The sequence below is a fragment of the Peromyscus maniculatus genome, chromosome X (genome assembly GCF_049852395.1).
Source record: "Peromyscus maniculatus bairdii isolate BWxNUB_F1_BW_parent chromosome X, HU_Pman_BW_mat_3.1, whole genome shotgun sequence".
In the NCBI taxonomy this organism is placed as follows: domain Eukaryota; kingdom Metazoa; phylum Chordata; class Mammalia; order Rodentia; family Cricetidae; genus Peromyscus; species Peromyscus maniculatus.
The window spans coordinates 133,135,607-133,161,184 of record NC_134875.1 but is presented as its reverse complement, the minus strand read 5'-3'; the positions used below and the strand labels follow the sequence as shown (position 1 = coordinate 133,161,184).

The following is a 25,578-nucleotide window of genomic DNA, read 5'->3' as shown; positions in this document are numbered from 1 at the left end:
AACAGTAAACCTCTTGAAGCTCTCTTTGCTTTCAATTACTCGCTTTAGTTGTGTTTACTGAAAGGGGAATTGATGTAGCACATATATATGTGTTTACTAAGGAAACCATTCAACTGCTTTGGAAGGACATGGAATGAAGTGGCCAACAAAAATAAATGCAAACGCCAGCTTATGCTTGTACTCTGTCTCTCATCTTACAGAGACAGTTATTGCTTAAACAGAGGGTACTCATGGATTTCAAATGAACCTCTGTGGCCAGTGAGCCATAGTTTCTATGTATCTACATTTATGGTGGCACAAAATCCCGTTTACCCATGCACCCTTCTTGCAGATCATCAGAGTTTCAGGGTCCATTAAATTCCATAAGCACAAGTATCCATCAGCATCGAGTATTCTGCTCAGCATTCTTGGAAATACAGATAAGGGTAAAACACAGTACAAATGTAGCTTTTAGGGACTCAGAATCTAGAAGAGGAGTGCATAACTTACAATGCATGGACTGTGTGATGAAGACCACAAAACAGCCACAAGGAGCTGTGCTTTTTAAAGAAAGATGGGAGGCTTCCTTTTCTGTGGTCCAGAAATAATTTCAAGAGCTGGAGTGTACACAACATGCACAAGGCTATGTGTCCCATCCCCATCACTGGGCAGGAAGGAAGAGAGGGAGGGAGGAAGGGAGGGAGGGTTGGTCAATTAATTTCATTCAAGTGTGGATGTTGTAGATAATGGGGAGAATTTTGAACAGTTGAATGGCTGAGTGGGTCACTCCAAGACGCAGGCAGTGACATCTATAAAGAAAGAAAACTTAACTAAATTGCTATAGGGACATGTAGTGCATATGGACTAAGTTATAGGTAGCCAAGTGTGAACACTTGAGAATTGTGCTGGAACCATCTGGCCCCCTGCATATAACGGATAATCTTCCACATGAGAGTAGATGGGGGAGCTACTGCTCTAAGTGAATAGAGGAATATGGAATATAAATTAGTCCACCTAGGGGCTGGAAAGAGAGCTCAGTCAGTAAAGTGCTTGCTTTAGTATGACTAAGAATTTGAGTTCAGATCGAAATAGAAAGCATAGAAAGCCAGGTATGGTGACACACATTTGTAATCCGAGCACTAAATAAGAGAAGACACCTAAAACTGACTTCTAGCTTCTACAAGAACACAACACAACACACACACACACACACACACACACACACACATACCTGTATACATGCACATGTACACACACATGCATATATCTGCACACACACATGTACACACACAAACAGTTCACTGAAAAGACCAGTATTTGGCTGACAAAAAAAAATTACAATGAATTAGCTCCAGAGAGACTAACAGTGAGACTGTTATGGTCGTCATCTAGAAGGGAAGGGATGAAGGGATGTACTTTGATTATAGTGCAAGGACTGAAGAGGCGGGAAGGTCTGAAATTGGTGTCTTAATGATGGTTTCTGGTACCTTGTTCAACTCACAAATCTGTGAAATGAGAAGTGGTAACAATTTACTGTAGGGGAAGTGTTCTCAACAAAGACAATGCCAGATGAAAATGCCCTCCTCTCTCTAGCAGATCCCCTTTTACATTGCAGAGTCATTTTGTCGGTTGATTATATGCTTTAAACACAAATAGAAAGTTCTAGCCAGTTTCTGGTGAGACCTTAATTGTAGGGCTTGAGCCAGGTGCTTGGCTCCTAATACTTATCTCCAAATGTGCTGGTTCCGAAGACTGCTTTGACTGCCGTGGGCTGATGTGGCTTTAGGTTTTCCTAACTAATGAAATCAAGGTACATTACCTGTTTTCTCCAGAACTAGGAAAACTCACAGGGCCTTTTTCCATGGCCACAACAATCATGCTTTCAGCTTTGTTTGCAGCAGGTAGAGTGAACTTCCAAACTCTGAGACACACGAGGCTTTCAAGAATTCACTTAAGAATAGAAATAATGAAAAGATCCATTCCTTAAAAAGATCCAAACACAAACACGGGAAGTTTTGCTAGGAGCACTTCATATGCTTTGTGTGGGTTTCTGTAGCCACACAGTCTTTGCAAGAGTGCAAAGAATACATCAGAGGCCCAGGAAAGCTGCATCAAATTCATGTTTGGGAGAACTCCAGAGAGCTTCTCTGGGTGGGAATGGGAAAGATTTGCCCTTTCTCTGACAGATTTGCTACAAGAGCTCAGATGGTTACATAATTAGGGTGCTAACTGGGCCCTAAATTCCTAGCTCCCTCTTTGTGAAGTTCCAGATCCAAATCTTCTTTCACTGGCTCTTCCTGGAGACATGATGTCCACTTACTGAGGGAACACCTCTGAGACAACCTTGAAAACCCATCACCCCACAACTAACAGTGAACTCAGCTGATGTGATTTGCCTCCAGATGAACAAGTCTGGAGTATTTCCCTTCCCCAGACTTTTACAATCTCTGGCTTGGACTGAAATCCCCTCTGTCCGATTCAACAGCCCCAGCAGAGCTCACTTCCCAAGATTCTCCTTAGAGATGTGCCAAGATAGGGCTCCAGCTGAATAGTATTCTGTGGTGTAGAAAGCAAGGGGGTGAGGTATATAGGAAGGCTTGGGGAGAGGAAAAGGAAGGGAGAAATGGTATAATTATATTATATCAAAAATAATATAAGTAATTTAAAAATGAAACTATCTAGAAATATGCTAGAAAAGGGGGAGGAGGGATCCAGAGAAATGCTTCCTTTGCTTCTGAGAAAAGCCAGCTGGCAGGTTAGGAATCAGCAGAAATGGTGGCAAAGAGGAACCTGGTGGCTGGCTGCCTGACTGAGAGAGGAGGGACCTGCAGGCTGTCCAACTAAGCCAAGAAAGCCAAGGGCAAGTCCCAAAACATAAGCAGTAGTAAGTGCCTGAGCTGGCCAATCTAGGATTCTGTGGGTGTCTGAGGCTTGGCAGCAAGCTATACTATATAAGGGTAGAAGCTGAGAGAAAAGAGGTGGAGGGGGGAGCAGGAGAGAGGAGGAAAAGCATATGAAAAAGAAAGGGGAGTCTGCCTGGTACAGGCTCAACCACAAGAGGAGGTTCTTTCAGTTAGACTGTCTCTCCTTCCCCTCTAAGCTCCTTTTAACACAATGGTTGTCAAGGAGGTGGGAGGGGGGGGGGGGGCACTAACATCATAAAATGGCATTTCCCTAGCAAGAGAGGTAAAGACTCCTTTGCATTTTGCCCCTAGTCAGTTCCGTCAAAACTTTAAACCTGCAAGCATCAGCTCAAAGCACAAATGTTCTTGTCTATTAACTCACATGTCGTTCGTTCATTCGTTCATTCATTCATTCACTCATTCATTCATTCACTCAGAACATGATTCCCTACTTTTGTCTACCCAGCTCTCTAGCTGGGAACTTCTTATCTTTTTATCTCAATTCCAAGAAATTTCTTCTCAGGCTCCAGATTTTAACTTCCCATAGTGATAGTGAACACATAGGCAAGTATTGGCATGCCTTATAATTCATGTCACCTCTTTTCTATTAACAGAAAGTTAAAACCTCTGCAAAGATTGACGCTTCATTCCAAAGCCCCAGGGGTGCACGCCATGCGTGTAGCCCTGCTCCTCTGAAGCTCTCTATTAACCTAGGACTTCATTGTGAGGACATTAACTAGAGATTTTTAAAGAGGCGTTTTCAAAGAGAATTTTCCCTGCACTGTGAAAACTCAGTAAATACCAGGATCCCCTTAGATGCTGGAGACCACGCCCTCCAGCACAAGCCCGAGCCTTTCCCACTTTCCCTGGTGCTAACCAAGTGCATGCCACATGTCACCACTCTCAGCTGGCACTTCTCCCCAGAAGCAAACTTTCTCGGAATTCCGGAGTAGGGAGCGTGGGGCGGGGGGTGGGGAGTCGGGGTGGGACGTACACTAGACAAGAGGATGCAAGAAGGCTCCTCAGGCTGGTGAAGTCCATGAGTCTTGGCAGCTCCAGAGGGGGCCAAGATATGGGGCGCCTTCCAAAAGTAAGACTCCAGGCCCAGAGCGTTGACAGCCATCAAAACCAAGAGAGGCAGGAAAAAAAAAAAAAAAGCGGTGTGGTGAGACAGAAGCAAAAGAGCCTGAACTTTCTCTTCGTAGCCTTCTATGCCAAGAGGTAAATCCGGGAGCCCTGGGAGCAGAAGGTGCTCAGGCTCAGGTTCTGGGCACCGCATGATCCCATAGCTTCAGATCCCTTTCCATGTACCCAGTCGGGAGCCCCACTCCTCATTACCCGCTCCCTGGAACTACCAAAGCTGAGTTCACAGTAAACAAAGGGCGCCCCCACACCTCCCGCTGTTCCGAGCCAGGGGTTTCAGCAGCGGGCTCCGAGGTTCCTTGATGCCCGCCTGGGGAGACACCCCCATCTCTAGCTCCTACCTGGGAAGCCTTGGCTGGGCGGGACGCACAGCAGCAGCAGTAGCAGCAGCGCTTGAGGCAGCAAGAGCACGGGCCCGAGTCCCGGGCGCCCCATGGCCAGCCGGCGGCGCTTCCCTCGCAGAGCAGGCTGCTCAGCGCGCTTAAGGGGCGGGAAGAGGCCCGGAGACCAAGGGGCTGTGTAGTGAGCCAGAGCCGCTAAGGCCAGGCTGGAAAACTCCTCCTCGGCCTCCTTCTTTCCCTCCCTCCCGTCTGGGGCCTGCCCTCCCTCCCTCCTCCTCCCTGGAACACAGAGTGGTTCAGGGTTCCCCGCCCCACCATTTGCCCACCCCCTCTTTTTGTTCCATCCCTTCTTTATGGAAACTGGCTGTTCCTCTCGGAGCCAGAGGTCTCCCAGCGAGAGGCTCTAGAAACCCATTACATCCAAAAGTATCCTTTGCTCCATTTGCACGCCCCTCAGCTCCAACCCACAAGTTAGTGCCTCCAGGACCTCAGGGATCCAGGGCCCTTAGAACGAATCCACGCATGCTGAAGGCTGAAGTCCCTGTGTGTCACATAGAAAAAGAGGCAACCTAGAAAATCAGAGTTGCCCTCTGAAGCTGGATATCACGGCCACCGTACGCTGCTTTGACACTCATGACTACGCCAGAAGTTCATTATTATTATGCCCACAGGACCAGGAAAAAAACCAACAGGCGCTCAAAAACTCGTTATGGAAAGAGCCGGGTTTGGAACCAAGGTGTGCTATTCCACCAGTGCCAAGGCCCATACTACAGGGTTTTATGTTTCTCTTTTAGAAAGGACTGAATCAAGGACTAGGCCTGGTGACTGCCTGCCATGCGGCGGTTTAGATTGGACTTAAGGGTCACCTGACGGGAGCACAAGGCACAGTAAGTTCTCTGCCTACCTACAGCCTCACGGATTCAGTGGTAGTTTTCTGCAGCCAGATGGGTCCATCTCCAGAGTTGAACTCAACCACCCCCAGAACAGCAGGAGCAGCCTAGAGGATCCACCCACCCTGTGGAAAGGCGTGGCTACATTCTGGCTTCAGGATAGGGTTTCTAGGCTGCCCCCAGGATGGATCTGGTTTCATAGAGGCCTTTGTGGAAGACAAAACCCAGCTAGTTGCCATTGGGATCATAGAGCAATATGACTAGACAAGAATCATATCCATTGCAGAACTACAACTTTCTCCTTCCAGGATGGTCCTTTTGCTAGGCCAAGGTCTCTGGGAGCAAACACCAGAAGATTTTCTTCTTTTCTTTTCTCTTCTTTTCAATTCTTCTCTTCTCTTCTCTTTTCTTTTCCTCTCACTCTTCCCATTCTCCTCTCTCTCCCCCTCTCTCTCCTCTCTGTTCCTTCTTTCTCTCCCTCCTCTCTCTCTCCTCTTTCTCCTCTCTACCTCTCTATTCTCTCCACCTCTCCTCTCTCTCCTCTCATTCTCTTTCTCTCCTCTCTCCTCTTTCTGTCCCCCTCCCTCTCCCTCTCCTCTCTATCCTTATTCTCCTCTCACTCCTCATCTCTCGCCTCTCTCTCCTCTCTCCTCTCACTCAACTCTCTCCCTCTCTCCTATCTCCCTTATCTCTCTCTCCTCTAGCTCCTTCTCCCTCTCTCCTCTCTCTCCCTCTCTCTCCTCTCTGTCTCCTCTCTCACTTTTCTCTCCCTTTCTCCTCTCTCTCAACTCTCTCTCTCCTCTCTCAACTCTCTCTGTCCTGTTTCTCTCCTCTCTCTCCTTTCTCTCTTTCTTTTCTTGCTCTCTGGTCTCTCTCCTCTCTTCTCTATTTTCTCTCGCTTTTTTCTCTCAACTGTCTTTCTCCCTCCCCTTTATCCTCTCTCTATTCTCTCTCACCTCTCTTCTCTTTCTCCTCTCTCTCCTATCACACTCTCCCTCTCCTCTCTCTCCTATCTCTCTCCACTCTCTCCTCTCTCCCCTCGCTCTACTCTTTCTCTCCTCTCTCTCTCCTTTCTCTCTCCTCTCCTCTTTCTCCCCTCTCTATCTCTCCTCTCTCCTTTCTCACTCTGTTCTCTCTCTTCTCTCTCCCCCTCTCTCTCCCCTCTCTTTCCTCTCTCTTGCCTCTCTCTTCCTGTCTTCCCACTCTCCTATATCTCCTCTCTCTCTCCAATCTCTCCTCTCTCTGTCCTCTGTCTCCTCTCTCTCTCATCTCTCTGTTTCCTCTCTCACTCCTCTTTCTCTGTCCTCTCCACCTCTCTCTCTCTCCTCTCTCTTCTTTTTCTCCCTCAATCTCCTCTCTCTCATCTTTCTCTCCTCTCTCTCTCCCCCCTCTCTCCTCTCTCTGCTCTCTCTCCAACCTGTCTCTCCTCTCTCTCTTCTTTCACACTATGCTCTCCCTATCCTCCCACCTCTCTCCTCTCCTCTCTCTCCTCTCACTCTGTAACTCTCTCCCCTCTTCTCTCTCTCTCTCTCTCTCTCTCTCTCTCTCTCTCTCTCTCTCTCTCTCTCTCTCCTCTCTCTGTCCCCTCCCGTCTATCCACTCTTTCCTCTCTGTCCTCTCTGTCTCCTCTCTCTCCCCCATCTCTCACTCCACTATCTCTCCCTCTTTCTCCTCTCTCTTCTCTCTCTCCAATATCTCTCTCCTTTTTCTCACTCTGCTATCTCTCCTCTTTCTCCTCTCTCTCTCTCTGGTAACTCTCCTTCTTCACTCACTCTCCTCACTCTCTCTTTCTCTCTGATCAGTCTCTCTCCTCTACCTCCTCTTTCTCTCCTCTCTCTTCTTTGTCTCTCTCATCTCCCTTTCCTCTCCACTCTCTCTTCTCACTCTGTAACCCTCTCTCCCCTCTGTCCTCTCCCTCACTCCTCTATCCTCTCTATCCTCTCTCTTTTTCATCTCTCTCCTCTCTTCTTTTTCTCACTTTCTCCTCTCTCCTTTCTCTCCTCTTGTGTCTCCTCTCTGTATCCTCTTTCTCCTCTCTCTCTCTCTCCCACCTCTCTCACCTCTTTCTCTCTGCTCTCTCTCCTCTGTCTCTTTCTCTCTCTCTCTCCTCTCTCTGTCCTCTCCCTTGTATTCTGTCTCTTCTCTCTCTCCCCGTCTCTTGCTCATGTAACTCTCATTCCTCTCTCTCCTCTCTCCTTTCTCACTCCTCTCACTCACCTCACTCTCTCCTCTCTCTCTATCCTTACTCTCCTCTCTCTCATCATCTCTCTCGCCTCTCTCTCTACTTTTTCTATCCTCTCTCTCCTCTCTCTCTCCACTCCTCTCTCTCTCCTTCTCCCGACTTTTTCTCTCCCTCAGTCTCTCCACTCTCCTCTCTCTTCTCTCTCTCTAATCTCTCCTCTCCCTATATCCTCTTTCTTCTCTCTCTGTCCTCTCTCCTCTCTTTCCTCTCTCTCTTTTATCTCTATTCTTTATCACCTTTCTCTCCTCCCTGTCTCCTCTCTTTCACTTCTCACCCTCCTAACTCTCTTGCTTCTCTCTCACTCTGCTATCTCTCCTCTCTCTCACTTAGGTAACTCTCCTCCTTCTCCTCTCTCTCTCTCTCCTCTCACATTTCTCACTCTCTCCTGTTTCTCTCCTCTCTCTCCTTTCTCTTGTTCCTTTCTTGCTCTCTGGTCTCTCCTCTCTCTCTTCTTTCTCTCTCTCCTCTCCCTGACCTTTCCCCCTCTCTCCTCTCTCTGCTCTCTCATCTCTCTTTTCTCTCTCTCTCTCTCCTGTCTCCTCTTTCTCTTTCTCCTCTCCCTCTTCTCTCTCTCTCCAGTCTCTCTCTCCTTTCTCTCTCTCCTCTCCTCTCTCTCCTCTCTCTCCCTTCTCTACTATCTCTCCTCTCTCTCTGCTTTCTCTCTCTACATTCTCTCTGTCCTCTCCCATCTCTCCTCTCTCTCCTCTCACGCTCCTCTCTCTTTCCCTCTCTCCCCTTCTCTCCTTTCTCTCCTCTTTCCTCTCTCTCCCCTGCTCTCTCCTCTCTCTCTGTTCTCTCTCCTTTCTCTCCCCCTCTCTTCTCTCTCTCAACTCTCTCTCGCCTTCTCTCCTGTCTACTTTCTCCCTCTTTTTTCTCTCAACTGTCTCTCTCCCTCCTCTCTCTCCTCTCTCTATTCTCTTTCTCCCCTCTCTCTTCTCTCCCTCTCCTCTCTTCTTTCACTCTCCTCTCTTTCCTCTCTCTCAGTCCTCTCTTTTCTCTTTTCTCTCTCTCTCCTCTTTCTCTCCTCTCTCTCCCCAGTCTCTTTCTCCTGTCTCCCTCCTCTCTTTCCTGTCTCTCTCCTCTCTCTCTCTCTATTCTTTCTCCTCTCTTTCCCCCTTTGTCTTCTTTCTCTCCTCTCTCTCCTCTATCCCTCTACATTCTCTCTCCTCTCTCTTTCCTCTCCCATCTCTCCTCTCTCTCTCCCCCTCTCTCCTCTCTCTCAACTTTCTCTGTTCTCTCTCTCTATTTTGTCTGTCTCCTCTCTCCTTTCTCTTCCTCCTCTCTCCCTCCTTTCTCTTTCTTCTCTCTTTTCTCTCCTTTCTCTCTCCTCTTTCTCCACTCTCTCTCCCCTCTCTCTGAATCCTCTCTCTTCTCCCTCTCTCCTCTCTCTCTCTTTCTCTCTCTCTCTCTCCCTCTCTCTCTGTCTCTTTCCGGGGTAGATTTGACCCAGAAGATTTTAATTTGTTCATTCAAAAGGGCCTTTCCCATTTCTCACTAAAGCCCCAAACCTGGGCTTCCGTATCACCCTCTCCAGTATTTGAGAAAATTTCTTCCTACTTCCTTTGGGTTTTGCCATTGATGATACTTCCTTCAGTTAATGCTCCAGTTGCAAAATCTGGGAGCGGTGGCCTCCCTAAGATCAGACTCTTCAGAAAGTAGTTGTCAGTCCTGTCATAGGCTGGCCAGAATCCCAAAGGAGCTTCATGAAATCACTGTTTCAGATACTAGCCTGGACAATGACGTCAGAATCCGTAGGGGACGTGACACAGACTTGAGCTGGTGTACCTTTTTGCTCTGCCCTGCTCAGTGGCCCCGGTTTTAGAATAGGATAACCTCATGATAGGCTTTCTCAAGTTGGATGCTATTGACATTTGGGGCTAAAGGTTTCTTTCCTGGGAATGGGTTTCTTTGAGCATTAAAGGGTATTTAGTGGTATACTCAGCACCTATACACCAGATATCAGGGGCAGCCCCCAATCCCCAGTTGTGACAACCAACAACTGTCACAAGACATTACCAAATGTCTCACATATCAAAAATTGCTCCCAGTGAAGAACAATTATTCTAGGTCCACAAGCAAGGAGTTATATGCATTCCAAATTGCAAGTCTAAGCTAGCCTTGTCCAGTGGCCTTCCTTTCTGATATGGCCTCTAACGTGAGGTCTCTTCATGAAGACCAGCATTCATTGAGAAGCAACATCTGGCTCTCTCCTATCACCAGAATCTGTCTTAGCCACAGGAAATGAAATACTAAGTGTTAAGACTCACCCAATTTAGCCAGATATGGAGATACATACCTGTAATTGCAGGAAGATCACAAGTTTGAGGCCAGCATGGACTACGTAGGGAGACCCTGTCTCTCACATTGTTATCCATACCAAATTGTAATTGGATTTTCATTTATTATTACTTTTGATGCTGTTATTATTATTATTATTATTATTATTATTATTATTATTATTATTATTATTATTTGGATAGATGGAATGAGGGCAGAGAGAAGGTGAGGAAGTAAGTTTATGAACCCATATAACACTATCTTCATAGACAACACAATAGTTAGTAGGCCCTGTTTGAGATTTCAAAAATCAACCAGACATGAAAAACCCAAGGATTAATTAAATTAATGAGTTGATTCAATGAAAAAGAGTCACCCAGAGATGGACCCTGCATTACTATTAGTGAGTGAGCAAAAGGCATTGTGGTCTTCAACATGAAGCTAGAAGGGTAATAAACAATTGTGGTGGTAATCTAATTGTACTGAATTATTATTTTGATTGTATGTTAATAAATAAAGTTGTCTGGGAGTCAGAGCTATTAGAGCCATAGCAAGAGTGTGGCGGTGGTGGCACACGCCTTTAATCCCATAGATATCTGTGTGTTCAGGATCAGAGCTATTAGAGCCATAGCAAGAGTGTGGCAGTGGTGGCACACGCCTTTAATCCCATAAGATCTCTGTGTGTTCAGGGATACAGTCAGCATTGGAGACATATGCCTTTAAGACCTAGGGGGCTGTACATTCAGACAGTGACGAGGCAGTCATGTGTTTGGGTTTACAACCAATGAGAAGGCAGAACAACATACTATAAAAAAACGAACCGACAGGAAGTAGGTCTCTTTTCGCAAAGCTGGGACAGCAGGAGGAAGGGTGAGATTTTAGCTCTGAGCTCTGACTTCTCGGCTTTCTCTTTTACATTGTTTCTGTGTTTCTTATTTAATAAGACGGTTGGTTACATCTACATCTGGCGCCCAACGTGACAAGAATCCATTAAAAACCGCTTGGCTTGACGGCAGGTCCGCTTTCCCGCAAGGGCGGCAGGCGGTGGCAGGCGGCGGAGGAAGCGGCAGGAAGCGGCCGGCGTCTTAGTCCGAGCTGCCGGCGTCCTAGTCCGAGCTGCCGGCATCCTAGTCCGGGTAGCAACTTCTAGCCCGGGCCTAGGTCTGTGAGCAGCTTGCCTAAAGCCGGTGCTACAAAGAACTCAGACCTGCCCTGCCGAACAGGGCCCTGCCTGTAAAGCCAATGCACGTGGTCGGAGCTTAAGGAAGTCAGACCCAAGCCTTGACTCGGCACAAGAGGGAACACGTGGCTGCATTTAAACTTTAGCCAGCTACGCTTTCTTGTTCTCTCTCTCTCTCTCTCTCTCTCTCTCTCTCTCTCTCTCTCTTTCTTTCTTTTTGGATTTACACCTGGGACACTAGGTGGCTGCTTTGAAAATCCCCTCGGATTTCTACTGTTCTACACAGATTTGGTAAGTCATAACATATCAGATATTTTAAAGGAAACTATCTAAAAGAGAATTTTTTTCCACATTAAAAAAAATGGGTTTTATGTGTACATTGGAAGAAAATTGGTTTTTGTTCAAAATTTTAGGCAGTCTGGCAATGGAACAACTATATAATATTAGTATTGGTGGAATTATGCACCTTATCACTATAATAATCCACATTTTAATATTTAAAAAGATAGTCAATTTAAGTGCCAGGATAACAGCTTTAGAAGAACTTGTTAAACCTGTAAAAATTCAGACAGAAGAAATTAACAGTGAAGTTGTTTCAAGTCGGGATCATAAGGTTGCAGAAAGAAAGCCTGTTTTCACACAGTCACCCTTAATTTATCCTGTAACCGTACAGCAGATGCCTGATCAAATGGCTACACAAAATACTTGGGCTCCAATTGAAATGTTGGATTTAAAAAGGTTTAAGGAGGCAATAGTATCTTATGGCATGCATGCCCCATATGTAAAGCAAATGTTAAACACTTGGTCAACATATAATAGGATAGTACCACAGGACTGGCGGGACCTTGCACAAGGTGTTCTGGAACCCAGTCAGAGACTTCAATTTCTGACTTGGTTTAAGGAGGAGGCTAAAAACATAGAAAAACAATGGAGGGATAACGGAATACAACTTTGCCAGGATCAGCTTATGGGCGAAGGCCAATATGCTTCAGCACAAACACAATGTTTATATGATGTCCAAACCCTAATTTTATGTCGAACGGCAGCCTTGAATGCATGGGACAGAGTTGAGGAACCAGGAAAAAAATCGGAGTCATTTACAAAGGTGATGCAAGGCCCAAAAGAGTCTTTTACAGATTTTTTACAAAGACTGGCTTCAGCAGTAAAGAGAATGGTCTCGGATTCAGAAGCTAGTAAGGCAATAATTGAATCTTTGGCCTTTGAGAATGCAAATGCAGCATGCAAAAGAATAATCAGGCCATTAAGGGCAAGATCTGCACCTATGGAAGATTGGATTAGAGAAACAATTAATGCTGAAGCTGATGAGCATGATGATACATGGGTAGGAGAAGTAATTTCAAAAGGTTTGAGGAGTGTTAGATGTTTTGGATGTGGAAAGCAAGGACATTTGAAAAGGGACTGTAGACAGGTCATTCCCAGAAACAATGTTTCTTCAAGGAACAATGGCAACAGAATGCCCCTTCCTTCTGGAGTATGCAGAAGGTGTGGTAAAGGAAAACACTGGACCAACGAATGTAGATCAACAAAGGACAGACAGGGTAATCCTTTGCCTCAGTCTTCGGGAAACTCCCAGAGGGGCCTCAGGCAGGCCCCCAGTGCAAATCCAGTTCAAACCTTTCCTGCAGCCATAGAGGAAATGCCTGCTCTGGAGAGCGATTAAATAACCAAATGCCTATTGGAATAAATCATGCTGGTCAGGATGATGAAACAAAGAGAATAGAAAATTCAGGAGAAAACATAAAGAAAATTTTTTGGCAAACTTCTATTAATGAACAAAGACCAAAATTAACGATAAAAATAAATGGTGTTTTGTTGTCTGGTCTGGTAGACACAGGTGCGGACGTTACCATAATTGCACCTGAATTTTGGCATCCAACTTGGCCTCTTCAGGAGGTAAACGTTCAACTGTTAGGAATTGGGACATTATCTCAGGTGAAACAGAGTGCAAGATGGCTCGAATGTATAGGTCCAGAAGGACAGAGAGGAAAATTAAAACCATATGTGGCTAACATAACTATGAACCTGTGGGGTCGAGACTTGTTGCAACAATGGAATACTCAGATTAACATCCCTCCAATCTCAGAAACAAATCATAAACTAGCACATGTTACTGAGAGAAATATTAGAAGATATTGTTCTAATGAGTGGTCACCAGCCATCCATATTATACAAGAACAGGGCACAATAACTGATGATCTTCCAAAGACACCAACAGCTCTACCTTTAAAATGGTTAACAGACAAGCCTGTATGGGTCCAGCAATGGCCTTTAACAACAGAGAAACTCCAGGCTTTAGAAGAGCTGGTAGAAGAACAGTTAAATGCTCAGCATATTGAAGAATCAACCAGCCCTTGGAATTCTCCTGTATTTGTTATTAAAAAGAAATCTGGTAAATGGAGAATGGTAACAGACCTTAGAGCAATTAACAAAGTAATTCAGCCAATGGGCTCTCTACAATCTGGGATGCCTTTGCCTACTCTGTTACCAAAAGGATGGCCTCTCATAGTTATTGATTTAAAAGACTGTTTCTTTTCAATACCCTTACAAGAAAAAGACAAAGAAAGATTTGCTTTTACAGTACCTACTTATAATAATTCTCAACCAGTTAAAAGATTTCAATGGAGGGTCCTCCCACAGGGAATGTTGAATAGCCCAACTCTGTGCCAATATTTTGTACAACAGCCATTGGAAGTGATACGTAAAAAATTTCCTAAATCTATAATTTATCATTATATGGATGATATTTTACTAGCTGACTCAAATGCAGATACTTTAGAAATAATATTTGAAGAAGTAAAGAAAATTTTGCCTTGCTGGGGATTACAAATTGCTCCTGAAAAGATACAAAGAGGAGATTCTATTAATTATTTAGGATATAAAATAGAGCTACAAAAAATTAGACCCCAAAAGGTGCAAATTCGGAGAGATAGACTACAGACTCTTAATGACTTTCAAAGATTATTTGGAGATATTTCTCATCTACGAACTATTGTTGGGGTAAAAAATGATGAACTGACTAATTTGTTCAAAACCTTAGAAGGTGACAAGGACTTAAATAGTCCAAGAGAATTATCACCTGAAGCTGAGAAAGAATTAGCCTTGGTAGAAAAGAAAGTGCATGAAGGACACGTGAATCGTATTGATCCAAAGCTGGATTGCATTTTGGTTATTTTACCTTCTAGGCGTTCTCCTACTGGAATATTAATGCAGAGGGAAGATATTATATTGGAATGGATATTTTTACCAAATAAACCAAATAAAAAATTAAAAACTTATGTGGAAAAAATCTCTGACTTGATTTACAAAGGAAAACTGAGACTTCGTCAATTAGCAGGCATAGACCCAGCAGAAATTGTCATACCATTAACTAAGGAGGACATTGAAAAATTATGGACAGAAAGTGAACCTTGGCAAAGAGCTTGCAGTAATTTTTTGGGAGAAATTAACAGCAAATATCCCAAAAGCAATAGAATTGATCTTATAAAGAGAGCTGATTGGATCTTGCCTCGAATTGTACGGCAAAAACCCATATCTGGAGTTTGTACATTTTATACAGATGCCAACAAAGAAGGAAAGGCAGGTTACAAATCAGAAAATTTAAGTAAAGTGGTTCAAAGTCCGTATAATTCAGTTAAAAAATCAGAATTGTATGCTATTCTATTGGTATTAATGGATTTTTCAGAACCTCTCAACATAGTAACTGACTCTCAGTATGCTGAAAGAGTGGTGTTACATATTGAGACTGCAGAATTTATCCCTGATGCTTCAGAATTAACTTCACTATTTATTCAATTACAAGATACAATCAGGAAAAGGAATCATCCTTTATATATAACTCACATTCGATCCCATACTGGTCTGCCAGGCCCTCTAGCACAAGGCAATGATGAGATTGATAAACTATTGATAGGAAATGTGCTGGAGGCCTCAGAATTTCATAAAAAAACATCACGTTAATAGTAAAGGTTTAAAAAAGGATTTTTCCATAACCTGGCAACAAGCCAAAGAAATAGTAAAGAAATGTCCTACTTGTTCCTTCTACAATCAAACGCCATTACCAGCAGGATGCAACCCAAAGGGTACTCAGAGAAATGAAATCTGGCAGATGGACGTGTTTAACTTTGCAGAATTTGGAAAATTGAAATATGTACACCACACTATCGATACTTATTCAGGATTTCAATGGGCAACTGCTTTGAGTTCTGAAAAAGCTGATTCTGTAATCACTCATTTGCTAGAAGTTATGGCCATCATGGGTATACCTGCACAAATCAAAACTGACAATGCTCCATCATATATCTCTGTTAAAATGAAACAGTTTTTTGCTTATTACAATATAAAGCATATTACAGGCATACCACATAATCCTACAGGTCAAGCAGTTATAGAAAGATCAAACAGAACTCTAAAGGATATGCTAAATAAACAGAAATGGGTAACAAAAACCCCCAGAAATAGACTGCATAATGCTCTTCTAACTTTGAATTTTCTGAATGCCAATGAGAAAGGAACAACAGCTGCAGAGAGACATTGAATAATAGAAAAAACTACAGAATTAAATCAGCCTATATACTTTAAGGATGTGCTGACCTCAGAATGGAAACCGGGGTATGTATTACATTGGGGACGTGGTTTTGCTTTTGTTTCTACAGGAGAAGATAAGCTGTGGGTACCATCAAAATTGATAAAGGTTCGATTTGAACAAGAGAGACCTCTTAATTAGAGGAGGTGATAGTTCATCAACCAGCATGAACATCCAATTTAAACTAACTTGTATCAATAAAACATGCCTTTTCATTTAATCAGATAATAACTTGCCAAAAATGGAACATCCCCAAAATTAGTCTTGGGGAAAGGTTTTTGTTTTTGTCTTTTAGGAGAATGAAGGTTAAGGAATCTGAAGAACACTGGACAAATGAGACAACTGAAGAAAAGGGACAAATCATCTATCCCAAGAAACAGAGTGAAACGGTGTATGGGTATATATCATCTAAAAAAATTTTATGTCTTCCTAAATGTTTGTTTCTGCTTTTCTCTAAAGATTTAACACTATTGGTCTTCTAACAGTCCCAGTTCAATTAAAATTTAAAGCTGACTTTGGAGTTGGAGAATGGCTCTCTCCTTCTTTAAACTCAAGCATGTTGTTAAAAGAAAAATGCAAACTCCCTGTATCATGCCAGAATAAGAGCCATCTTCTGCTATGGTACAGGACAAAAGCAAAATTAATTAAGGGACTATTCTATTACTAATCTCAACTCTTTGATTCTATTCTGATTCTTTAAACTTTTCTCAAAGTATAAATTTTATATCAAAATTTACAAGATTAATATATATATACATTTTAAACTTTGTTAAGATATGTATGGTCACATAGAGTACTAACTAATTCTAGAAAAAAGGCTAGCTGCATATATATGTTTTTGTGTTCGAGTCTCTTATCAGTTTTCTGCAGGAAATCACGGCCAGGCTTAACATCAACTGAAGTTTCCAGAAAGAAGATGGGGCCCCACAACAACAACAATTCCACGTGGACAATAATAATATCATTAAGCTGACAAACATCATCCACAGATCAGCTTTGAACTACAAGGTGCTCAGAGCAATTTTGAGATGACTAGCTGAGATGATCCAGTCTCAAAGACTACTTGAATAAGGACTTGAGATAAACCCTGAACTTTGGCATTATACACAGACTGGATAATGAAGGATATAGTTACCTCTCCTAGAATTTGACAATTAACCTAAAATTTTTCTTTCAGGATAAAGAAAACTTCGCCCATACCCAGCAGGAAGCAATTTTAAGAATACGACGCCCACATTCCCAAAGAGGTGGTGTGGGGCGGGTGGTTTTTTGGTCTTTTTAATGGGTTTTGGGTCTGGGATAATTTTCAGTATTTAGGGGGGTTGGTTACAAGTTATTGTCAAGGGTTAGGAAAAAGGCTAAGCAAAGGAGATTAGATTTAAGGTTCTTGTTTAAAATTAAAAAAAAAAGAGAAAGAAAGAAAAGAAAAAGACAATTACTAGTTTTAAATACTTTACATTGGATTGAATTGTTTTATATTGTACACAAATTTGAAACTGATATTGTTAGAAAATGCTATATGTATATTTCTAATTGTATTTATTCCATCCATTTAACAATGTAATGCAAATTTCTGATCCTTGAATGTTATTATTATCAACTATTAGGATATAAAGAAATGAAAGCTAGTAGTTAGACATTATCATAGAACTTGTAGTCATATTAGATATGTTTTAAAAATTGAGCAGAGATGTTTTAGACAAGTCATCTTCAAACCCTTCAGAGATCTACAGAATATGGCATTTACAATGTTTTAATAACTTAGAAAATTTTTCTTTTTTGAGACATGTCGGCTCCTGGCAGTACCAATCTACTTTAGAGAAAATATGGGCATTGAAGAAACTGCATATGGAGTCAACTTTCATTCTGGCAAAAGTTAGCCACTGGACAACAAAGTATCCTCGAATCAACAGGACAAAATGGACAGACAGATCACAAAACAAGGGACTACTGATTCTTGCCAAAACAAGTGTGGTTATGGCTTTATCAAAAGGCATCTTCAGAGGCCAGGACAATATGGCCCCATCCCTGAAGTGGCCTTCGCATCTGGAAAAGGTACGGTGCCCTTTTCTTCGAAGGCAGCTTAACAGGCAGAGGGCCGATGGATTCTGTTGTACAATGGAACAGCAGCTGAAAGCTCATGCCTCTCAAAAGTAGACTGGCATTTAATAGAGGGATGTGGAGAAGAAGAGGATGCTGAGATGAAGCCATATATACACAGCCAAGAAGAATGGACAGCTGAATTAAAAAACTGTCAACAATTTCCAGAATTTAAAATCCTGAATCATGACAGGACACTAGTGGAATTCAGGTGTTTATGGTACGTGGACTGCTCTCACCCAATGTGAGGTTGAACTGTTGACCTTGTGTACATCCTACTTCACAAATGAGTCTGTCAGATACACTAAGCCTATAGGCTGAAGATGATGCCCCAACACTGCGGAGAAACCTCAGGTGACTGCCCAGGCAGCTGGCTGTTTCTGTCAACTCACAAAATTTTTTGGAAGTTGCTTGCATGCACTTCCTGTTTTTATTTTTGTTAGCTAATTATTCCCTTCTTGGGTCTCTGAGGGAGTTGAAGATTAGTTAGTTATGGTTGAAGATTAGTTAGTTATAGTTGAACATTAATTAGGATAGAAAGTACATTAGATACATCTTGGAATTACCAAAATAGGATAGATAATGGAATTATTTTCTCTGATTTGTCAAATACCTGTTTAGGTATTTATTACTTGTATATATTGTATATAGTTATTGTACTTTTGTATATAGTTTTTCTTTTGTTAGTTATAACCTTTTGCTTTTTTTTCTTTTTATTAAAATAGAAAAGGGGAAATGTGGTGGTAATCTAATTGTACTGAATTATTATTTTGATTGTATGTTAATAAATAAAGTTGTCTGGGAGTCAGAGCTATTAGAGCCATAGCAAGAGTGTGGCGGTGGTGGCACACGCCTTTAATCCCATAGATATCTGTGTGTTCAGGATCAGAGCTATTAGAGCCATAGCAAGAGTGTGGCGGTGGTGGCACATGCCTTTAATCCCATAAGATCTCTGTGTGTTCAGGGATACAGTCAGCATTGGAGACATATGCCTTTAAGACCTAGGGGGCTGTACATTCAGACAGTGACGAGGCAGTCATGTGTTTGGGTTTACAACCAATGAGAAGGCAGAACAACATACTATAAAAAAACGAACCGACAGGAAGTAGGTCTCTTTTCGCAAAGCTGGGACAGCAGGAGGAAGGGTGAGATTTTAGCTCTGAGCTCTGACTTCTCGGCTTTCTCTTTTACATTGTTTCTGTGTTTCTTATTTAATAAGACGGTTGGTTACATCTACAAACAATTTCCAAATACTTGCACATGCAGGAACGCTGAACTGACTTGAAACCTCAAATCATAAAAAGACAAATAGGCCCTGTTTGAGATTTCAAAAATCAACCAGACATGAAAAAATCCAAGGATTTTTAGAAATGATGTGTTTTTCTCCATCAAGCATATAAAGATGTGTGTGTGTGTGTGTGTGTGTGTGTGTGTGTGTGTGTGTGAAGTGTTTGTTTAGCAATATGAATAGTAGCAATAGTTTAGTGGTTTCTGTACATATCAATATCCCTGAATAGAATCATTTTATTAATTATGAGTATGCATGTGATTAAATACCATGTGACCTTTAAAAAATGAACAAGATGCCTATGTACTTTTATGAAATGTCCTCAAGATATACTGCATAATGAAATGATAAGGAGTAAAATAATGCTTCTATTAGGCTGACATTTGTGGTGTAGAGAAATCGGGGTAACATACTACAGTATGGAGAAGGCAGAGTAGGAACAATTGATATTATTAAAGAATCCTTTGTACTGATGAAATGTTTAAGTACGTGATATTTCTTTTTATTATTAGAAAAATAAAGAATTAAAAGTGTTTTTTTTTTAAATACACAGCTGACATGATGGTGTGCACCTAAAATCTCAGCACTCAGGAGGCTGATGCAAGAGGATTGTGGGTATAAGGCCAGCCTGGGCTACACATGAACCCTGTCTAGGTGGGGGAAAGGACCTTCACAGTATTACTAGCAACACTGTAGCAGTGTTTCCCACAAGAAAATTTGAAGATACCTCAGGGGTATACAAACATCTGTCCTGTCTTCTGAAGAATTCCCTAACCCTGGGCAAAGTGGCTGAGCAAGGGAGGGAGAAGGAAACAGACATAAGAGTCTGGCAGGCATGACAGTCATCTGCAGTGCCGAGAGGTAGAACTCAATAAGTCTTGTTCCCTGGACCATAGCAGAATGGGTCACAGGGAAGAACAATGGGATGGATTCCCAATATCCACTCCCTCTTCTTTTCTTTGAACTTGTCCACTCAGAGGCAGCACTAGAGGAGGACCTGACAGTCATCCACATACTGCAGGAAAAGGGTGCCTAAGAAAGTCAAAGTCAAGACCAACTCCTCCCTATTCCATCCAGTCTTCCACACCTCCTCATTTCCCCATCCTCTTAAGCCTGAAATTTGGCTCCTTCCTTTCCACATCTTTCGCATGGTAAATGATTGGTAAGGGGGGATTTAAGTGACTCACTCGCCATTCCTTAGAAAATGAGTCGTCATGATGGTAAAAGCCAGGAACCACTCTCAGTTTTCATCACGCTCAAGTCTACCATAACGATCCCATGTTTGGGTTTGTGTCACTTCTTTGTACACAAACCCAAAACACTGACTCATGTTGTAAATGGAAAACCAAGTATAAGGTCATAAGAGGAGTTTGCCATGATATGTTGGATTGATATTTGGTAAAATTTATTGGGCATGATTAACTGGGAAATAATGTTTTCTGGGTATAGCAGAACAGTTTCTTGCTAACAGTGCTTACTGCATATGTCATAAATATTTCCTGCTAACTGATAAGATGCTTTAACTTCTGATTTTAGTATTTTGTAGTAAAAATACCCATGGCCAGATTCTTTAACTGAAAACATCTGAGAGACAAATTGTTTAATGGCTCTGACATAAAAAATAAAATCTGATGGATATTTTTAAATTAGATTTCTCATAATTTCTCAAAATTGCTATGACAGTTTCTAAAGTCTTACTCTATGTATCTGTACTTATCGCAGTTAGTACAGGACCCTCCAGAGAGCAGCGCCTATGCAAACTGCAAGCTGCGTTAGACTTTCCAAGAACAAAGAATAGAAGTACAAGGTGGTTTGACATGCACCTATTGGAATTGGGATGAATGAATACAAGATCGGGGCGAGCTGGGTTAGTGTTGTGCTTATTGGTTTCTGTTTAAAAACCCAACTCTGAGAGGGTTATCTGAGAATGCCCAAAGGCAAGCACAAAGTAATTAAGGACAGTCTAAGGGTAAGGCCCACTTACAATCTTCTGGTTTAAAGAGACTTCTTTCCTCTGATACTTCGAATCACCCAACACAAGAAATAGAGACTATGTCAGCTCTGAAGATGCAAAGGAAAATAGATCTGTGATATAAAAATAAACTATAGAAAAGCAGATGTAACCTTTAGAGGACAGGTCACACGTCCTCCCCACACCTTCCCACCGCACCAGAAGGACAGCAGCACCATGAGTAGGAATATCAGCTGAGGTGACAAAACAGTCAGTGAGAAGGTTTGGGGAAGCACAAAGTCAAGAAAGGAGACAAAACAGAATGGAAACGAAGGACAAAAACGGCATCCAGCATCGGTGCCTATCACACATATTGATCCCGGCCCATGTTCTAGGCGGTCAGGTCCTTTCCATTTAAAGTCTGACGTCAGAACTTCTCTTAGTAAGTAGAATCCATTCCAGAACCCTGTTCTGTGGACTGCTTCATCTCTACAACGGAGGATGTGCTTGGAAATCTTAATTACACAAAAACATTTTCTCTTGTCACGTGAGATAACATAAACCTGGGAGTGGCTCCAGGAGGAAATGGTAAAGGTAGCCACTTCAGAATTCTGCCTCCCACCGTCGGCACTTCAGTAAAGCATACGAGAGGTGAGTGTGGCAGGCCTGGTTTAGAGCGGCAGCATTTATATTCCTATACAGCATCTCTGAGAGACAGAAGAATTCCGCTCAAGAAGCACTATTGTGAGCACCTGCCTGGTCACTTGAATGGACAAAGCAGAGTCATTTTGTCAGTTGATTATATGCTTTAAACACAAATAGAAAATTCTAGCCAGTAGAAACTGGTAAGACCTTATTTGAGCTGATGGAATACCTTGCCCACCGTCATTTTCTACAGAGCAGAACTTTTTTAAAATTCATTTTCTATCCCCCCTCATCCTTCCTCCCACCTCCTACCCTTGCTTAACTCTCCAATCCCTCATCCCCTCCTCCAAAAGGGTAAGTTCTCTCATGGAGGGACAGCTAAGCCTGGTAAATTCAGTTGAGGCAAGACTAAGCCACCTCCCCCTGCATCAAGGGTGAGCAAGGTGTCTGACTACAGGCAATGGGCTCCAGAAAGCCAGCTCAGGCACCAGGGATAGATCCTGATCACACTGCCAGGGACCCCTCAAACAGACCCAGCTACAGAACAGAACATTTATACCAAACTGTACCTGGAGGTTTCTTGGTCCCACCTGGCCCCGTGGTCCTGCAGTTACTTATAAAATAATTACTCAGAGGCTTATATTAATTTCAAACTGTATGGCCTATGGCTCAGGCTTCTTGATAGCTAGCTCTTACAACTCAACTCAGCCCATTTCCATCAATCTATATGTTGCCACATGGCCATGGCCTTACTGGTCTGCTGGCATCTTTTTGCTCCTTGGGCAGCTGCTCATGTCTCTCGACTCCACCCTTCTTCTCTCTGTATCTCTGTTTGGATTTCCCACCTGGCTGTAAGCTTTCTTGCCATAGTCCAAAATAGCTTTATTTATTATCCAATGAGAGCCACACATATTCACAGCATACAGAAAGACATCCCACAGCACCAAACTCAAACTCAAATCACAACAAATGAGGTTTAGCTGTGGGCTATATTCATATAAGGTTTTTTTTTTTTATCATATTCTTCATTATGCTGGATTCATAGATGTGGACTGGTCCTCTGAAGACATAGTTTTGGCATGAGATAGGGGCCATCACTTTACAGGCCTGGATAATGTCCTCCCAGATGTTTTGAGTTAGAACTCTATGCTGTTTCTTACTTATCCAATGTTCATAAATCCAGGAGGCCAGGGCTGAAAATGGAAGAGTTATTACGTCAGCACAATGGCACATTCCCTGAATTTGAGAGATGGAGGCAGGAAGACTTTCAAGTTGCAGGCCAGACTGAGCCACATAGAGGAACACTGTCAAGAAAAGAGGAGAAAAGGAAGTGAAGGGAAAGGAAAGAAGGAGCATTAGAGTGACACCATTCACTATTACCTTTAGTGATTTGCTAGCAAAATGTAGCTTCCCATATCTGCTGGTCAAGAGATTATAGTTCCAAAGGGACCAACACAAATTCCATTTAGTGAAAGTTGAGGATATTGCCTGGCCACTTTAGGTACAGCATAGCATTGGATTAACAAACAGGAAAGAATGTTGCTGTCTGGATGGGGTGTTTAAAGCTACCAGAGATATATTAGATTGCAATTATTACACAATAAGTGTATAACACAGCATGCCTGGAATATAGGAAATTCTCAATGGTGTCTCTTAATAGTCCCATGTGATATATTAAAATCAATAGAAAATTGTAATTCAACTCAGGTAAGACTACTAATATTCGCAGAGCTTTCAAGAACAATGTTTTGTGCCTATCCATCAAAGAAAAACAATGAACAGCTAAGGTACTTGCTGAAAACAAACAGAGCAGGAATAAGGGGTTATGGGGAGAAAGCACTTATTGATGTCATCCATGAGCACATGAGCATCGTAGAAATGAGACATATTATACTTGTCTTTCTTCCTTATTTTAATGCAAACAACTTTACATACACAGTAGCCAGATACTTTTATTTTCTTCCAATTTTCATCACCTTAATAATTAGCACAAAATAAAATCTTAAGAAGTTTATTTAAGACATCATAACTTAAATATGCAATGGACAAGATATCAAAGGAAAAGTGTGAATCAGCTTGGAAAAAAATGAGCATGACTCAAAGATACAAATGAACTTTGTAATCTCTTTTGGGGGAAGAGAACTTTTCTCAGTTGTATAAGGGATACTTGTGCCAGGCAACAGAAGGCCTTAATGTTATCTTTCTTCAGAGATTTAAATATATGTTTAGGAGACGTCAATGGCCTCCAGGTTGACTAGGAGTGAACTTTAACGGTTTTCTAATGTATCAACTTGCCTAAGCTGAGGTACGTTTTCCAGAATTCATTCTCTGGGGTTTTTTTCCAGTTAGGATCAGTGTCATGGGAGATGTTCAGGGATTTTGAAACTGTTAGAGAAGCAGTGGACATTCTGAAACACGCATGCTCCTGCTCTGTTTGCTCACCTCATTGGTGTGAAGTAAAAACTGGGCCTGCAAATGATCTACCTTTCCCAGAGAGATTCTCCTTCAGTGTCTCAGACTTCAGGCCACACTGTGCATTTATCTCTAGACAAAATACAATCCCACTTCTGCTAGATGTTCTCACCACTGAGGCCAGAAATGAGAAGTAACATGATTTCCAGTTCTTCCTCGTGGGGTTCCAATTTATCCTCGCCGGTTCTGGCCTGTTCTTGATCTCCTCCACTTGGTGTTGTCTTTTCCTCCCCTACTGTTAGTCTTATGATCTTCAGGCTCCGGCAATGAACAGATTCAGAGACAATGGATATACAGTGGTCTGCTCAGGCAGCTCTCACCGTTCGGTGAAAGCAGGTGCCTTTAACACATCCATATTAGACCGGCTTCATGTACTTCTTACTAATTTTGCTTTACTGGTCGGTCTTGTACTGAGGCCATTGAGGAGCCAGCATGGAGGGAAAAAATGCATTTCATTTTGAACACTTCAAGATTACAATGCAAGCAGAACAATCATTCGGGGCTATCTAGAAAAAAGGCCAATTGAAATTCAGGAGATAAGTGGGGAAAGGCTGTACTTTGAAATGCTTGATATAAAGGTCACAGCTGTCCTCATCACAGTGCACATGATCTGATTTTTTAAAATGTTGGGGAAAGAGAGGGGAAATATAGGATAGCCAAACAGGGAAGGTACGGTGACGGTGAGTACTAACTTCTGCATCTCAATGGTGGTGGGACATCCGAATCTCATATCAGTTTGGCTCCAGATATGACCTGAAGAAATATATACAAGGGAACATGACTCAGCACAAAGGACATATGGGAATATGGTCTAGGGCCAGGAAGGACAAAAGAAAAATGGAACAAAGTGAAGAAATGTAGGCTAAATGCTTTCTTGATTAAGGATTGAGCACCGTAACTTCAAAGACTTCATTCAACCTAGGTTGTAATTTGGTTTATAGCATAATTATTCCTCTTTCTTATCAGAATATCAGTGAAACAGGTCAGGACACTTCAGAGGCAGAAATAGCTTAATATGATAATGAGGAAATAATCCATTTGTGCCCCTGAGGCTATGAATTTGAAAAGGATTTTATGCATACAGACTTTTCTCAGAGGTTTGTCTCAACACCAATATCATTATATTGATTTGCATATCCCCAGACACAGATACACAAACACCATTTCTTGGTCTATGGGATTGGCTCTGTTGTCTACAGAAGCAGTAGACGAGAGGCAGTTGAAAAGACACAGTCTTCTGCAGGAAGGCAGCTCCACCATCTTCAGCTGGCAGCGGAACTGCCTGCTCTTCCTAAGCTTTGCTAATTCTGGTGATGCTTTCATCCATCCCTGGGGGCTTAGCATTTTAGAAAGGTGATTCATTCAGAAAGGATTCGCTGGAAGTAACCGCCTTATGACATAGTTGAATTCAAAGAAAGATGATTTGGAGGAGATGGAAAGTTCTGATGTCTCTTTGTGTAATCAACCCAAAAATCAGCATCTTTGCTGGGTCTTATGCTAGAAAATTAGTTCAGGAACATCTAAAAGGGCTTCCAGCTGCAGCAGCAGGCAGCATACATCACCA

The 25,578-nt window shown here is 42.4% G+C and overlaps 1 protein-coding gene across 2 annotated transcripts in view; it reads right to left on the bottom strand.

Annotated features, from left to right (window-relative positions):
- The window catches only part of Srpx (sushi repeat containing protein X-linked), a 73,112-nt gene extending 68,501 nt beyond the window's left edge, over positions 1-4,611 (bottom strand). Inside the window, exon 1 of one of the 2 annotated variants that reach the window (XM_006976919.4) lies at positions 4,367-4,611. In XM_006976919.4, coding sequence (XP_006976981.1) covers positions 4,367-4,460 — 94 coding nt within the window. In that variant the 5' untranslated portion in view covers positions 4,461-4,611. The remainder of the gene's footprint in view (positions 1-4,366) is intronic. The other variant, XM_042269173.2, reaches the window with a different exon arrangement.
- Positions 4,612-25,578: the final 20,967 nt, after the last annotated feature.